This window comes from Bidens hawaiensis, unplaced genomic scaffold, assembly GCF_021521415.1.
Source record: "Bidens hawaiensis isolate Kalapana, Puna unplaced genomic scaffold, B.hawaiensis_p1.1 tig00055902_1, whole genome shotgun sequence".
NCBI lineage: Eukaryota > Viridiplantae > Streptophyta > Magnoliopsida > Asterales > Asteraceae > Bidens > Bidens hawaiensis.
In genome coordinates, this window is record NW_027500074.1 from 25,356 (window position 1) to 44,531 (window position 19,176).

A 19,176-nucleotide genomic window follows, 5' to 3' on the forward strand; every position below is an offset into this window, starting at 1 on the left:
TAATTAGACGGAGAAAGTAACAAACTCTAGATCTCAACTGTAAACTAAATTTTAAACGTCAGGGTTGTTTTTCCGTTAGAAATCATATGAGAGAGGGATTAAGTATAAACAGCTGAACTACAAAAGTATGAGGGGAGGGGGGTAAACTGTCAATTTAGCAAAATGAAAAAATGTGACCGTTGGAGGCAATAAACAAGGAAAGAGACCGTTGCGTCTCAGGCGTTCATAAAACCCCCCTCAAAATATCCAACAACAAATCGTCACTTGAATCATCCAGATCTCACCTTGTTATTTCCAAATCTAACCACAATCTCACATTTCAGATTCATTTCGTTTATTTAATTTATTTATTTAACTTGACCAATGGCCGAAACCAAAGATGTCCACCACCACCTCGTTGAAATCCCGGCATCCGCAGACCACGAAAACAAACTAATCTCTGCAGTCAAAGACCACCCGTTGATGGAAATCTCTGATTCCCCGGGCCATCTCTTGCTTCTAAAGCTATTACAAAGAGAAGAAGATCTATCGGGCCGTCTGATCGCTTTGAAAGAAACCCGATTGGATACCCTCAGACGTCAAGTATTCCAGCTCTGTTTATTTTTCTTCGCGTTTCATATTCTCTTCTTCACAATTTTATTCGGGTCATCGAATAATAATAATGTCGCAGGCGTTACCGTTTGTCACAAATGGTGGATACCAATGACGACGTCATCCTCATTTTGTATTGTGATGGTGGTATTGGTACATATGAAAATCTTTTCATACTGGAAAGTGCACGGGCAGATTTTGCGGGCGAAGACTGAAAACCGCGGTTTGGCCCGATGCATTCAGGAGTTGAGGATGAAAGGGGTTAGTTTTGATTTGTCGAAAGAGGCGAATAATGGGAAGAGTATGAAGAGTTCGAGTGTCGAGATTAAATGGAAGCCGATAACTTATTGTCGCCGATATTTGGTCACCATCTGTCTTGTTTTGGCGTCGGGTTTGGTTCTTCCGGTTTGCAAGTTTATGGTTTGTTATTGAGTTGGGATTTAATGTTGGAATGAAGCGTTTTGGTCCGATTAATGGTGGAGGGTGTAAAGGGGCCAATTTGATTGCAAGTGTGTGTTTGTTCGACTGGGTTTTGAAATCGTTGACCAGAAGAGTGACACGGCTTGTGTTATTCATTAGATTGTAGTGGAATCGAGTCTTGGGAGATTTATGCTTTGTTGACTGTTATATTTATTGGTTTATTGGTTTGTTATTGTGAATAAAAGGATTTAATCATAATAATTTATTAATGTATGAGGTTCTATTTTTCTAGAAAGGAAGGTTAATTTCTCTGACTCAAATTTTATTTAAGGTATAATCTTAATTTATTACTCTAGTGCCGAGTCAAATTCTATGTAACTAATTATTTTATATTTTTTTATACTTATATTTTAAAGTAGCTTATAGCTTATTTTCAGTTATTTACTAAGCTCTTTTTAAGTGTTTGAATTAGCTTATTTTCTATAAGTTGATTATGCGTCTTAATAAGTTATTAAACCTATCATTCTTTAATTTGTTACAGTAATAAGTTGTTTTAATAATTATTAATCCACCATCATTTGAGAGTAAATAAGTAATTTAGCTAAAAAACCATTTTTAAATAAGCTTCTTCAAATCTACCTATATATCACTCTTCTAATAAAAGAAAATGTAGGTGACACATTTCATTATATCATCCATTCTTGATGGTGTTTTTCTTGCTCACTTCTCTTTGATCCAAAACACACTTACCATAAATATTATAACCCATACCCGGTTTTAATATTTACGCTTCTAACAACTATTATCACCGAAACCCTAACTCCTTACCTCGACTACTCGATGATTGTATGCATGTATCTCAATGATCTGGCAACCTTTCTTCTATCGTAGATTCGTAGGTATAATTCCTTGATATCATGTATCTGTGTAATCGATTATATTCTTCAACTGCTTTTGTTTTTCATTCAGATCTAAGTGTCAATTTGTTTTCTAGACTCTCTTCTATCGTAATTTCGACAATATACTATCTTATGTATTTGATTTGATTTCTTTAATTTTATTATCAATGTTAATATTTAATTGACTTTATCTGTGATATATACAAGTGAATTCCGGAGGGTATGTCATATTGTCATCCTCAATATAAAACGCATCTTTCAAATATTTTTTTTGAACGGCCAACAAAAATTTCAATATATACGTATAACTGGTAAACATGACCAACTTTACATCCATCAAAAAAGAACCCAACACCATGAAACACCTAGCTTTTATGGTTAGATATTAAAACTACACCAACCCTCCCAAGATAAGTTAGACAACCTAGACCTATTCTTCACCCATAAATAACCAAGTGTCTTTATATCCCCCACCACACTCGTGAGATGAACCGGTCTCGCGTTAAAAATCAACTCGTTTCTAGCTTTCCAAATGCTCCATATCGATACAAGACAGATTGCATGCCAGACTTTCCTGTTTACCTTTGTGAAGCTCGAATACATGTACAACTCCAATAAATCTCGAATGCAAAAAACGTATACCGAGGATTGGCCACACCAAGATGAGATAACTTGCCAAACATCTTGCGCGAACCGACACGAAATAAAAATATGCTCCACAGTTTCGTCTAACTCCCCACACATGGGGCATAAAATGGACCCATGATGGATGTTCCTCCTTGCCAAGGCCACCAAAGTCGGTAACCTCTCCAAGCCCGCTCGCCATGCAAGTACACACACCTTTTTTGGGACCCAATAATTCCAAGAAAATGAATAACCTGGAGATATTTGGACCTGATCCTCCATTTTTTGTTTTAGACTCTTCACAGAGAACTCATTTGACCCATTTACATCCCAAAACAACCTATCTTTGCTTGACCCAATTCAAACCCTTTAACAAATTGTAAGGAGCGATCTTAATTCATCCACCTCTTCCACCGACATCGGTTGTCTTGCCCAGTTCCACACCCCACATACCTCACATTCATGCATCTTTCAAATATAATTTATAGTTAGATTTCACCATGTGAAATGTACGTTTGATTATTTAAATTTATTTCATGATAACTAAATATAAATGTGTTAAATTCTATTTATTGATCCATATCATTACTCTAATCTATATGAAACAAGGATGTATTGATTATACACTTTGATGAAGTCTAATAATAATTAGAATGACACAATCTTCCGTCATTAGAGGTTGTAGACTTGTAGATGTAGGAACCGTTCAGTATAAAATAAATAAAACACTTTTAATACGATTACAATACAAATAATGAACAAAAAACACATATCTAGAAAGCATTAAATTACAATGCAATTACAACTGAAATAAATCAAAGTAAAAAGAATCGGGTAGAAGTAGAAGTTGGTGACCGAGGATCGTGTTGAACACGGGGCCCTTAAAACAAATTCCGAGTCTCTCCTCGTTTTGTTTCCCATGGTACAACGGCCAGAGCAGTGTGTACTGCCCGAGTTGACTATGCACCCGAATTGGATCGGTTCGTACCTTCTTGGTTGTGTTGAAGAAGATGAAAAAATGTTGAAGAATTTACAAGCTCTTCAAGTTGCAAAATGGTGTGTAAAACCCAAGCATTGCCTTGGTATTTATAGTGGAGCTAGGATCAAAGACTCAAAACTAAAAAATAAATTGTATTAAACGTCTTTAATGCTTTTTATTTTGATTTTGAATTCAATCCGTAACTCCCGTCGAAAAATAAATTGCATTAAACGTCTTTAATGCTTTTTATTCTTATTTTGATTTTCCAACCACTCATCTTTGAGCTTCGATATCTCATTCATCTTAGCTCGGTTTTGGACATGGTTTGACTCGTTGTGATGCTCTCACATAAAGGATAATAAACTCGTAAATAATTATTTATAATACCCAAATATAAATATAAATATAATTATTAATGTCCAAAAATTAGCAAACTCATTTTTTGCTAACATTTTTCCAACAATCCCCCACATGAATGGAAATCGAGCTCATGAAAGTTTCAAACGATGCAATTCAGCGGTTGAATGTTGCAGGAAATGTAGGTGTTACCCTTTGAACCCTCCTTTGTGAAGTATACTTAGAACATACCCCCGTTAGTGTAGACGACAATACACTTCACACAACATTGTCCCTGGTTTAGTCAACCCCTCACTGTTGTGTCCTATTATGATCCTGGAACACTAGCCTGGTTCCGCAAGAGCTCTAGGATTTTTGCCCCAAAATCCATTCGAAGTGACCCTACTTCTCTCTCATGTAGGTGATTCCCGCTCGAATCTTTAAAAGCCATAGGTTATTCTTGATTTCTACAAGTCATTAACCTTTGTTATGCTTATCCTCGTTTCATGTCACTGATTAGAATGGACTAGGACGCACGCATGCGCAACGCCCTTTAAGTTTGGTTTGGGGTACTTCCCCACAGTGACTACCGTTGGTTTCATGATTACCGTTGGTTTCATGATTAAGTTTTCCTATTGAACTTAGATCTTGGGATCTCCAGTCAACTAAGTTAGGTTTCCCTCATGTCCCCTTTTTCCATGGGCTTCAGTCGCATTCCTCTCGATGACTTATAAACTAATTCTTTACTTAAGCCTTTGGTTAACGGGTCCGCAGTGTTATCTTTTGACTTCACATAGTCAATTGTGATAACACCCGTTGGGAGTAGTTGTCGTACCGTATTATGTCTTCGTCGAGTGTGCCTTGATTTGCCATTTTACATTACGCTATGGGCTCTACCAATTGCTGATTGACTGTCACAATGTATGCAAATAGCCGACAAAGGCTGTGGCCGTATTGGAATATATTCCATAAATTGACGAAGCCATTCCGCCTCTTCGCCACAATTGTCTGAGGCGATAAACTCTGATTCCATCGTGGATCTAGCTATAACTGTTTGCTTAGACGACTTCCAAGAAATAGTTGCACCACCAAGTGTGAACACATACCCACTTGTTGATTTGGAATCTTTTATATCCGAAATCCAATTCGCATCACTGTATCCTTCGATTACAGCTGGATCACAGTTATGATGGAGTCATAGTCGCTCGTGTATCTCAAGTATCTTAGCAACCGCGTGATACTTTTCCAATGTTCCTCGCTTGGATTACTAGTGTATCTACTTAGCTGACTCACGACATAAGCTAGATCGGGTCTAGTACATGTCATAAGATACATTAGACCACCAATTGAGTACTCACGTTGAGCGACCCCCTCGCCTCTATTTTTAAATAGATGGTGGGTCGTATCAATTGGTTTTGACGCGACACGGGTGTCATCCTTATTGAATTTCTCAAGAATCTTGTCCACGTAGTGAGATTGACTCAAAACAAGACCGTTTTGGGTTCTAATGATTTGTACCCCAAGAATCACGTCCGCGAGACCCAAGTCTTTCATGTCAAACCTCGCTTTCAACATGTCTTTTGTTGATCTGATCATGTTATCGTTACTCCCAATGATAAGCATATCGTCTACATAAAGACACAATATCACATATCCTCCCGGCGTCTCTTTTACATAGACACATTTGTCACACTCGTTTATTTTGAAACCATTTTCAAGCATGACATGATCAAACTTTAAGTGCCATTGTTTTGGAGCTTGCTTCAAACCATATAAGGACTTGACAAGTTTACATACCTTGCCCTCTTTTCCTGGGGCAGAGAAACCCTCGGGTTGCTCCATGTAAATCTCTTCATCTAAATCACCATTTAGAAATGTGTTTTTTACATCCATTTGGTGAACTTCTAAATTTCGTAAAGCCACGATAGCAAGAACCAGTCTTATGGAAGTTATTCGCGTGACAGGCGAGTAAGTGTCAAAGTAATCTAGACCCTCCTTTTGTCTATACCCTTTGATTACTAATCTTGCCTTGTACTTATCAATACTTCCATCAGCTTTCATCTTCCTTTTGAATATCCAAGTGGTTTTCAACCCGGCGGAAGGTCTACTAACTCCCAAGCATGATTTTTCAATATATATTCTATCTCGTTCTAAATTGCTTCTTTCCATTGAGGTGCTTCCGATGAAGTTACCGCCTCGCAGTAGGTATTGGGCTCACCCTCCACCATATAGCTCATGAAATCCGAACCGAAAGACTTTTCAATCCTTGATCGTTTACTTCGTCTAAGCTCACCCTCGTTTTCCTCGGGTTGTTCATTTCTATCATGAACCATATCATCAAACTCTCTTGATGTACTTGCTTCATCAACCGATTTTAAGGAAGTTGGGTGTGTTTGTCTTAAACAAGGAAACACATTTTCAAAGAATTCAGCGGTCCTCCATTCCACGACAGTGCCTTCATGTACATTGGGATTCTTGGACTCATGTACAATAAACCAATGCTCATTACTATGGTGTGCATATCCAAGGAATAATGCAATCCACAGTTTTGGGTCCTATTGTCAATGCCTTTGGTGATGGAACTGTCACCTTGGCTAGGCACCCCCCACATTTTCAAGTATTTATATGATGGTTGCTTACCCATCCATACGGAGTCTTGCTTATTTTCTTGCGGGGTATCTTATTTAAGACATAGTTGGCCGAGATAATAGCCTACCCCCACAGGTCATATCTCACTCCCGAGCTTAATCAACATGGTGTTCATCATCTCTTTCAAAGTGTGATTCTTACGTTTAGCAACACCATTTGATTGTGGAGAATATGGTGAGGTTCGCTCATGTATTATGCCACTTTGCACACATAATTCTGCGAAAGGTGAAACATATTCACCACCCCTATCACCACGCACAACTTTTATTCTCCTTTTAAGTTGATTCTCAACTTCATTTTTATACAAGGTGAACTTGTCTATTGCTTCATCCTTACTTTTAAGTAAGTATACATGGCAATATCGAGTAGAATCATTAATAAACGTGATGAAGTACTTGTTCCCACCTCTTGTGGGAGTGGCTTTTAAATCACACACATTGGTGTGAATTAAATCAAGGGGTTCAGTTATTCGTTCAACCGATTTGAAAGGCTTTTTCGTTATTTTGGATTCAACACATGTTTCGCATTTAGATTTTGAATCGATTTTAAACTTTGGAATGCTATTTAAATTGATTAAGCGACGAATTGAATTAAAATTTACATGTCCTAGTCTACCATGCCCAACACAAGAATTGAAAACTCAAGCATGTAAATAGAAGTAGTAGTTTTATTCATTGAATTCTTAACAACAGTTACATTCAATTTTTAAACATAGGGTCAGCATAACCCTTGCCAACATACATTACTTTCTTAGACAAAATAACTTTGTCCGATTCAATCACCAAACGAAATCCAAACTTGTTGATCATCCATCCCGAGACAAGATTCTTACGAAGCTCGGGAACATAAAGGGTGTTGGACAGTGTGAGCTCCTTCCCAGAAGTCCACTTCAAGACCACATCGCCTTCCCCCATGATATCCGCAGTCGCATTATTCCCCATATAAAGCTTTTGGTCACCCACTTCCTCTTTAAAATTCTTAAAGAATTGTTTGTCGCCGCAAACATGGCAACCGAAAAAAAGGTTTTTTTTTTTTACAAACGAACAGTGTTTCACAAAATTTGTTTTAAGATTGTAGGAACCATTCGGTACAAAATAAATAAAACACTTTTAATACGATTACAATACAAATAATGAACAAAAAACACCTATCTAGAAAGCATTAAATTACAGTACAATTACAACTGAAATAAATCAAAGTACAAAGAATCGAGTAGAAGTAGAAGTTGGTGACCGAGGATCGTATTGAACACGGGGCCTTTAAAACAAATTCCGAGTCTCTCCTCGTTTTGTTTCCCAGGGTACAACGGCCGGAGCAGTGTGTACTGCCCGAGTTGACTATGCACCCGAATTGGATCGGTTCGTACCTTCTTGGTTGTGTTGGAGAAGATGAAGAAATGTTGAAGAATTTGCAAGCTCTTCAAGTTGCAAAATGGTGTGTAAAACCCAAGCCTTGCCTTGGTATTTATAGTGGAGCTAGGATCAAAGACTCAAAACTAAAAAATAAATTGCATTAAACGTCTTTAATGTTTTTTATTCTAATTTTGAATTCAATCCGTAACTCCTGTCGAAAAATAAATTGCATTAAACGTCTTTAATGCTTTTTATTCTTATTTTGTTTTTCCAACCACTCATCTTTGACCTTCGATATCTCATTCATCTTAACTCGGTTTTGGACATGGTTTGACTCGTTGTGATGCTCTCACATAAAGGATAACAAACCTGTAAATAATTATTTATAATACGCAAATATAAATATAATTATTAATGTCCAAAAATTAGCAAACTTATTTTTTGCTAACATTTTTCCAACGGTAGATGCATGTGTGATTTAATTTATGCATTTTCTGTTTGCTTTGTGTGTGTTAAGGTGAAAGAGAAAGACACTACTTGGTTTGTGAAATTTTGTGTGCCTTGGTGTAAGCACTTATGAATTTAGTGAAGAGTTTAAAATGTGTGTTTATCAAACTCAACTTGTGTTCTGGAAACATTATGTTCCATACATGCTTTTATTATTAAAATTCGTTTCTTTTAGTGCTTATGGGTGGAAGGGTTTTTAGTTTCTTTCTTGCGAATTTGTGTTTATAAATTTTGTTTTAGGTTTTATTTTCATAGAACTGTTTAATGATTTTGTTAATTTCTTTTATGTAGTTATTTTATATTCTAAACATGGATTCTGCTCTCATGTCGATTTATAACATATCTTGATCAACTGAACTATTGAGGTTAGTTCACATGTATCTTTGGTGGTGTTAGGCGAGATATACATATAATTTCTATTTTCATCTTGATCAATTTAACTTTTGATGTATTATACTTGTAGGGTTGATGCATCATTTTGTTAAGAAACTGTAAGAACTTACTGCTTGAAAGTTTCGTTGAAGTGGGCTATAACTTTACTATGGACAAGACAAATCAATGTAGATTAAGTTTATACCAAACTTACCTTTTTATCTTTATTTTTATGGTTATTTATATCTTATTGAGTTGAAGCTTCATTTAGTTCTAGAAATTTAAGAATTTGGTTATTTTGTATTAAAATGGTTGTCACTTTTAAATTTTAAGTTTTAAGTCTCTGAATACCTTGTAATAACTACATTGATACACTTTTGTAAAGTTCCTATATTTATTAGCCGGGACTATTAAATCATGATTAATTTTTTAATATCATATATCAATATAATGTTTGTTTGTCATCTTTCTGTGAAACTCTGAGTATAATCTATGAGGTTATATCAACCTATGTATCACATTAATCAACAAGAAAGTAAAACCTTTTGCTACTAATTCAAGTCTATACAACCATACCCAGTACTTCAGATCTATATATACTAATGATTCTGCTTTAAATTATTTTGTTCAGGTAGAAGATATGATCAATACATGCAGTCTCATTCCGCCACCATCAAATCTCATGTGTTGTAAGTGAATCTTGAATATGCATGTAGTGAGCATGTCTTTTCAGCGGTTCTAATTCTCAAAAAAGATTAATCAGTACAGGCTAATCAGTCCAGTTAGGTAACAAATGGTCAACTTGCTAACACTTTTTGTGTCCAACTTTTATAAATATGTAATTTGTTAATTATGATTACCGGATACTTATATTACAATAACTGTAACACCCCGCCCAGATTTGGGCTGACGTGTCACAATAAACATGGACATGATTTTATTTATTTACTTGTCAAACTTATAATACATTAGATAAGATAAACTTAAGGCTATTTTACAAATTAGTAAGGTTAAAGATATTTTATTATGAACCTGATGCTTTATTCTTCTCTCTTAACCCCGCCCAAAGTAACTTGTGTACCTGTAAAAAAAATAATGACGACGGAATGAGCCGAATGCTCAGTACGGAATAATAGGAGCAAAATGATTTAATGAAACGTAATTTAGATTGAACTTATGATAGTGATACGATACAAAGTAACTTAAATAAAATAAATCGTATCATACGGATGTACCCATGAGCGAACATAAAACGTGATAACATACAGGTAGCTACTCCTGCATATTAATCACATGAGATGGCGAGTTGGCATACCCGCTATCCATCTCCTTAATATTAATCTTAGGACCGATCCATACACCTCCTAATAGTCATATGTACCACTTGTACTTAAGAGACGCCGTGAACTGATCACCGTCACGGGTGGTGCACTTGTTGTCGGTGCCGCAACAACATGCTCGTGGGACACTCCACGAGAAGCGACAGGGTATCGGAATACAAACGAACTTATTCATATAACTCATAGCAAACATATTTTCGTAATATATAGCGGAACATGCGATAATGAGTATAACCAAACATAATAATATCGCATATCCAACGGACATCCAAACGAATTGATAATTCAAAGACTTGAGGAGTTATAAACTATATATTAACTCAATGGGTTTATATCAATTGAATAGGAAAACAATGAAGAGTGGGGGTAAGGATCCGTACCTTTAGTGCTTTAAAATAATACCAATTTGTTTGCAAATATCTACATAAGAATTTATATTCTAATTAGAATTAAAAATCGTTATTGGTTTGTTTCACTTTTAAGTACTTAGTTTAGTTTTCAGGATAAAATATATGTGTTCATGACTTACTAGAAATCCTCTATTAAAATATTTCTTTAATTATATTGTTTTAAAATTGTTAATTATATTTTTGATTCCATAAAAATGGTTTAGTTGTCGAAGAACTAGTTTATATTTTATCCCTAAATTCATATTATTTTATGCTTTCATCTTATGATGTTTCAGAATTTTACAAATAATTTTCGTTATTTATTATTATATATATGAACTAATATTTAACAATTGATAAAATTATTATTACATATATATTAAAGAGAAGTTTGGTGTCGCTAACCAAATAGCGGACCAAACGTGTCCATATCATTTTGATTTTCTTTTATAGTATTGGTAGCATAACGAATGTAACGAGAACCGATCTAACGCCAATTTTTGTTTACGTAATGGAAACAGACTGAATTCGTGTAAGCTTACTACATCAACGTATGGGATTGACAATGTTAGGGTTTCGATGTCATTTGGTTTTTTTTATTTTAGTTCCAGTACCGTTACATGCCACTTTTCTTTTTTCTTTTTTGTGTTAGTTTCGGTACCGTAACGAACGAGAAATAAACCGACCAAATTCGTGTAAAGCCTCTGCCTTTTGTTTTAGTTCTGGTACCACCGTAACGAAAACCGACCAACTGCTATTTTTGTTTTAGTTCTGGTATCGTAAGAAACCGACTGAATTCACGTCGACTTATCATCTCAACACTCAAGACCGACAGCGCTTGAGTTTTACCACCACTCAGATTTTGCCGACCTGTCCGGCGCAACGCGCGAGGTAAATTCCTAGTTATATATATTTATAAAGCAATCTGATTTCTACAATTTATAATTATGAAATTCTAAATTAAAAAGTGAAGTCTATATTAATCATTACAAGTTTGATGATAAAACCTCACGTGGGTGTGTATATAATATATATATTTTTCATATCAAAACAAAAGATGATGAATGGGTCATTTAATCATCTTCTTCATCATATGCAGGTTCAACAAGTTTAAGTATTTTGATCCATTTATTAGGTTTAGCACGTGTATATATGCATGGGTGTGTAAACACATATATATATTTAATATTATAAACATTAAAATTGTATGACTCATATCATGTTTGTTAATTGATAACTCTTCCACCTCTAGATTGATATGTTTTTATTATAATTTAACTATATTTTGAAACTTACTTTATTTATATTTTGTATTAAATATTATGATTAACACTTAAAAAAGGGTGAATGTCTACGTATCATTACTTTTATTACATTTTGTTATTACTATTTTTTTTTAATTTCTGATTATTACAATAATAATTTAAATCTTTCAAAAAAAAATGTTTAGCAAGTAATATCTATTATCTATTACTATATACTAGCAGAAGTTAATTGATAACTCTTCCACCTCTAGATTGATATGTTTTTATTATAATTTAACTATATTTTGAAACTTACTTTATTTATATTTTGTATTAAATATTATGATTAACACTTAAAAAAGGGTGAATGTCTACGTATCATTACTTTTATTACATTTTGTTATTACTATTTTTTTTTAATTTCTGATTATTACAATAATAATTTAAATCTTTCAAAAAAAAATGTTTAGCAAGTAATATCTATTATCTATTACTATATACTAGCAGAAACCCGCGCTATGCGACGGCGGGCGACACTTCGCAGCGGTTTTTTCTTTTACCAATTTCCTCATAGGAGTGTTCACAAGCTGACTGCCTAGCAGGGACAAGTTTGGCTCAGATTTGAAACCAAGGTGGGAATTTAAGCTCTAACTCGGTTCAATTTTAAGCCAAGCTAGCTAGTGTCGGCTTCTTTACAGAAAGGAAAGTTTATAAACTCATATTAACCGAGTTCAAAATAAGTCTATAAGGAGTTCAACTTAATGCACGATACATAACAAGTGTAACCGAACACAAAAATAAGTTTAATATAATACATAGCAAGTTCAAATCATGTTTAAACTTATTTAAACATTTAATAACTTGTAAAATGCTTAAAGAAAATAACCCTTATAACTCCACATGTCCAACCTGCAAACCAAATGTCACTTGCATTTATGTATTCTGCTTCCATTTCCAAACTTTTACTGCCAGGAATACTATGAGAATCTAATCATACGAACAATGGAGATGTTTAAATATTGCAATTTAATTATGCGTGGGCATATTAGTGATAAACGCCTTTTAAATTAACTACTAAAAAATATAAAAATAATAATTCAATACAAGCGCATGCCATACCTAATGCAATTGAACAAACCAAAAAGCGACGTGAATGGAATAAAATGTACATTTTGGTGGAACCAATTTGCAAAACTGAAAGGATTAGACTTAAGTGGTTTAAAATAGGATTTTAACTGGTTCAAAATCAGGTTGACAGGTTTAGGCATGGTATAGCCGGCTTAGGATCGGTTCAGCTTATATGATTAGAGCATGATTTCAACCTACAGTTCAGGATTGGTTCTACCAAAACAATTTAAATACCTGTTACTAAGAGATTATCAAGTTTGACCAAAATGTCAAACATACCTTAAACTTACCTTAAATTATTCTATATTTCAGATTTCCACAAAAGAACAAAAAAAATCTTGGTGACAATAAAAGTCATTTTTTCTCATGGTACTTGATAAGTTTGCCATAATACCTAATTACTGAAATACCCTTTGCAAGATTAAAGTCATTTTGAACTTCCAGGTTGTATGATTGTATCTAAAATCTGTGAGACTCCACAATATATGTACAACAATGAAATACAAACAGGAGTTGTATGCTATTGAAAAAAGTTTACTACAGAGTGGGTAGATATGATACTATAACATTTTGAACTTTCAAAAAGACAAAAGATGATATGAAATTAGACCTCATTCTCTTTTACTAAAAGTATTTCAATGAATAAAGCATAAGTATGGAAACCAACCAAAAATTTGAACCAAAAACACATATGAAGTGGTTAGTTTAATAGCAAAACAAACCTGATAATCTAGCAACTTACCATTTGGCAGTTCAATTTCTGAAAGCACACAGGTCAGCAGGTAATTCCAATCCAAATCAAATTGGCGCCACACCCATTACAAAATCACCTCAAATACTCATAAACTTACCCTGACTTGTGAAATTATGAATTAAAAAAATGGATAAAACAAGCAAAATGTAGGCACCTAATGAGATAATCAAATACGTGCTTAACAATAGCCTTTGTAAGATTTCCAATTGTATGATGGCCCGATAAGCACGTCATTTGCAACTGTTAATCCAATGCGCCTGGCTATTATTATTAATGAATCAGGGGCTTTTTTCAAAAAAAAAACATGAATACACAACTTACTGTCATAATCCAACCAGCCAAGGATTCTCAAATAGCTCTCGAGCGTTGTGCCTGACTATCATTATTAGTATCACCTGTTTCTGCATTTTCAAACAAAATATTTCATTTATATATAATAAAGAAAAGATACAAATATGAGTTGATCAAAAATAATTACCTGTAGCTTTGTTAAGAGTCCTTTTTCTTCTTCTTCAAACTCTCATCTACGATTCATCCAAGAGAATATAAAATAATCATGTCATGTGACAAGTTTTTTGCTTTTAAAAATAAGTTGATTTAATATTAGACCTTTGTGCATAGTTTTCTAATGGTTGATGCTTGAGCAGCTTGATTCTTTGAAAGCTCTTCACCTGTCGAGGACAACTTGTAACTTAACCATATTAATATATTTAAATAATCTAAATGAAGAAAGTGAAACTCACCTTCTTTGATAGAAGAATATGAAAGAAGCGTGGTTTAACAAGTGACAGCTTTAAGATCATTGCCATAACCATGCCAGCCACCTGTCACATTTAAAGTTCAACAAATTTTATTCAAAGTGAAAAATGGTGTTTTACACATTTGGCAGTCTAAACAGTTTTCTAAGACTATATGTAATTGCAGTTTGACATTTACAGGTCAAAGATTGCCATTTTGAGGTTGTACTTCAATGTGAATTCATAAGTTTTCAACAAGATATTAAAGGTTACAATAAAGCTACAATAAAAATGCAAAATCTTGCGATCAAGTGAACAACATATTAACACCACAATTCCAGTTGACTATTAAAGTATGAGCTACATATTTCATTTCAAAATCATACTACACATGTCAGTGTTTTGACCACAAGGCAAAGGTCTACTGAAAAGTCAACATAAGTCAACTATTTTTACCAGAAGAAAAGAATAAATCATAGGAGTTGTTCATCCAAACATTAATATGAATATGAATACAAATAAAAACAATAAGAGAATAACGATAACCCCAATTTGATTTAGGTTCTATCAAACCCCACACTAACAGATTAGATAATTAACTAATAAAAATTATAAAATCTAATATTTCAAGTTATATAAACCTTAAATTGTGAGTATTTGAAAGAGTTGCGTTGCTTATACATAATTCTCAACTCTAAGTTTGAGAAGATTGTGGTGGGTGGCAATATTAATATAGCAGCAAGTTCAGTTTATGTTTACCACAGTTTGTTAACAGATTCGTTTAGTCAAAATTCGTTATGCACCAGGGGCATTTCAGTAAATGTTTGTGGACAGCTTAATAAGTAAACGTGTCAAAACTAATTCACTATAAAGATTACAAAAATGAACTTCTACCTGCCAGTTAACTAAAACTCCCCCCATACTCTAAGTTAGATGGTTTTGTACCCTCTCCATAATATCAAAACTTGGATAATGAATAATCTAAATTAACAAACAAAAAAATAATAATCATTATTTAGTTTTTGTGTAACAAATAAAAAAAGTGTGTTGATGATAATATAACCAGGGTACCCCTTCAGTGCAGGGAACCTCAAACAAATGGAGCAACAACAATGAGAAGATTAATGGTCTTTTTTTTACAAGCGCCTTATCTCACGAATTACTTGAGTTTCAAACTGAAACCAATGTGGCTTCGTGTGTTCTCCAGTTCCTGAACATAAACCCCAAAATCACATCATTCCACAAACAAAAACAAAATGTATGTATACGGTAAACAATAGACAGTAAATACTCACCCCCTGGATTGTTCGTTGGACCTTTTCTTAGCTGCTAGATTCAATATCAACCAATCGAATCGCATAAGAAAAAATATGCTAACCACGAATGACATAATTATAACTTTATTAAAACAATAATGTAGTAGAGAAAGTGTATTGCGTTTGTTGAAGTGGATGATCAACCTGCAGATTGGGAAAAATGGGGATATTAGGTTTTGAATCAAATTTGAAAACAAAACAGTAACCTGAATCTTGAAAAATCCATATTTTATTAGAATTTATATAAATAAAAGCTTAATCATACCAACAAGTTGATTTTGCACAAAATAAAATTTTCAATTGAAAAGAAAAGCCCTCGATATCAGTTTCTTGCGACACATCTTCTACATCCTTTGCTTATACTCGAGTTTCACTAACAAAATTAACAGCTAAAATGTGTCACATACATCATCTATAGCTTATCTTCTGGCTCGTCTTCTACATATGCTTTAACAATGAAAATTTGTATAAAATAAATAATAATAATTTCCAATAAAGTATAAACTACTAATAATAAAAAAGGGTGAACATACACTTATTTATCCTAGTCTTGTTTCTATCAATGCGTAGGAAACCATATCTACTTGCTCTTGAATAACTAAACCACCTGCCCTGTTGCCTTGCCTCTCTAAGTAAACCACACTATATTCAACAATCCATCCGAAGTTAAGATATCTTTCTAGCACTTCCACATAAGGAACATTTGCACCAGGCTAGAGATTTAATTCTATAAGCTGCAAAAAAAAGACAAAAACATTTGTAACGTATATACAAAATCATATCAACTTAAAAAAAAGAGTAATAAATAACAAGAAATATATGATGAATGCCTAGAAAATTAGCAATTCATGCACAAAGTTTTAGGTTTTCGTTTACAATATCTATAAATAACGAAGCTTCTTTATAAATACCATCGCCTAACATAAACTAATAGCAAAACTAATCAAAATATTTAACCTTAGAAGAAAATAAACCGTCATAACTAAGAATTTGAACCTTTCATACCCAAATCAGTATCGGATTTAAAAATCAAGTTTCGTGAAGCACCTCGCAATCAAATCCTCCGGCTACAACACCTAGCTTTTCGGCGATGCACCTTCCAAAAACCAGCTATTGACGGTGCTAGAACTCGTGGTGGACATCTGGACACCAATACTCATACCAACTATACCAAATCAAATGATATATGGTTAGGAACCCCAATTGAAAAGACTAATTAGGTCAAATAATAATCAATAGAACAATTAGACGGACTTGTGGCTGAATAAGGTTTTGATATTGGTGCTTGGCGGAGCGAGAGTGGTAGCCGGAGTTGGTATGCAATTTCCTGTTTGTGATGAACATTCTTTATCAAATATTTTTGAGAGAAAGAAACGCAAATAATATATAATCTGAATTTTGGATAGACTTTTGAACTAAAACCAGATCTGGATTCAAAATTTGAAATGTCTCCAACCTTTAGTGAAATCTCAAATGAGATACTTTGGCAGTTGTACCTGGGACAGACGGCTACCACCAACCAACTCTAGGCACCGACGGCCCAACGCCACTAGGAAAACGGTGAATATGAGCTGCCGAATAAAGTAAGACTAATACTTGAGCAGCTGTAGAGACAGGTATGGTTTTTTTGAGAAGTTACGGGTGGGGTGTGTAAAACCAGATCCAAACTGTTTACTGAAGACAGGACTAAACCATGTACGGTTAGACGGTTATGTGTGGTCCGTTTTTGCCTTTTCAGTTCATGGCATGATAAGAAGTTTCCGTTCCACTCTGGTTCGATTTGATTTGGGACCGAACTGGTTTTGCATGTTTGGACATAAATAAAAACGAAAGGTTGTGAGAAATGGTTTTGCATGTTCGGTCTATTTCTTTAAATCATAAATGATTGTCTAAATGTATGCATTTGATTAGTTAGTATGCATATGATTAGTTGTGAAATTTGGAAGTCATCATTTTTTAACACTCATTTATAGCTGCTTGAGCCTTGAGATGATCTGGGCAATATAAAAAATGGCATATATATATTTTTTTAAATCATAATTAGAAAAACAATAAATTGTATGGTAAGATTTAGGATGTTTTGACTTTATTTCATGCCTGGTTCTTGCTCTTTATTAATACAAAAAGAATTATGAATTTGCGGGTTAGATCTAAAGACGGATTTGAAAACTTCAAAAGGTGATGTTAGATCTAAAGACGGATTTGAAAACTTCAAAAAGTGATGTTGATGTATAGAACTATTCATGTTGATTGAAGGTATTCAAATTTTTGAATTTTAGCTTAAACATGTATATACAACTTTTTCATGGTGTCATATAGTGTATATTTTTATGGGTTCGAAACGGGCCAGTTGGGTTGGTGTCAAAGTACACATTTTCATTGGTCGGAAAGCGGCCTTGTCATGTTGTTGTCAAAGTGTATGCTTTTATGGGTCGGAAACACAGGTTGGGTCATGTTGGTGTCAACTTGTATATATTTGTGAGGCCGAAAATGAATCGTGTAAAGTTGTATATTTTTATTGGTCGGAAAATGGGTCAGGTCATGTTGGTGAGTGTATAGTTTTATGGGTTGGAAAATGGCTTGGATCGGTTAGTGTTTTAATATATATTTTTATTATTAATTAGAAACGGGTCGTTTCAGGTCGGTGTTTATTTATGTGTCGAAAATGAGTTGCGTTGGGTTGACGTTAAAATGTTCATTTTTATGGGTTGGGAAATGGGTGAAGCAGGTGTTTAAGTGTATTTTTCATGTATTAGAAACGGGTTGGGTCAGCTTATGGTTATAGTGTATATCTTTATTGAAATAAAAGTGTCAGGTAGGGTTGGTGCCAACAGTGAATTTTTATGGGTCAGAAACAGGTTGGTGGCGAAGTGTGTATTTTTAATCTACAGAAAAAGAAAACAGAGCGGATCGGGTTGGTGTCAAAGGGGAAACTGTATGTTTTATATGGGTCATCAAGTGTCAGATTATATGTTTTATATGGTTGTCAAACGCACCTCTATATGCGTCAGATATGATAGCGCGAGAAACCTGGATGTATTGCTAATATGGTTCTTGTAGTTGTATGCATTAAAAATAGACTATGCGTGACTTTCAACTCCATTTGACACTTTTTTGTTATTCGTTTACTTTTGTTTATTTTAGTTTAGTCCAATGGTTTATTTTAGTTCAATGTGCCCTAACTAATGCCCTGCTGGCGGTGCACGTATATAATGTATATATGTGTGAACTCTCGGGTGGGCAAAAGTAAAATTGCACTAATTTTGACGTTATTTTACTAAGCTCGTGAAAATAACGTTAAAAGTGGGGGAAGGTTAATCAGGCATCATGTGGTGGCGTTGATAGCCGAAAGACAAGGGCACATGCACCAATCAGCCGGTGTCCCGATGATTGAGTGCTATGTGCCTTATGTCCAAGGCTTGATGCAAAACTACTATCGAGCCGGGGGTCTCATCGAAAGCAGCCTCTCTATCCCTATGAGGTATAGGTAAGGTTGTCTACATCTTACCCTCCTCAGACTCTACCATAGCATTGCTATT

At 34.3% G+C, this 19,176-nt stretch overlaps 1 protein-coding gene across 1 annotated transcript; it reads left to right on the plus strand.

The window, feature by feature from the left end:
* Positions 1-363: 363 nt before the first annotated feature.
* On the plus strand, positions 364-1,023 carry LOC143601215 (uncharacterized). Its single transcript, XM_077078683.1, has one exon. The coding sequence runs from the start codon at positions 364-366 to the stop codon at positions 1,021-1,023; it is 660 nt and encodes a 219-aa protein (XP_076934798.1).
* Positions 1,024-19,176: the final 18,153 nt, after the last annotated feature.

Coding starts and splice junctions, on each gene's coding strand:
- LOC143601215 (XM_077078683.1), top strand. CDS start 364: ATGGCCGAAACCAAAGATGTCCACCACCACCTCGTTGAAATCCCGGCA.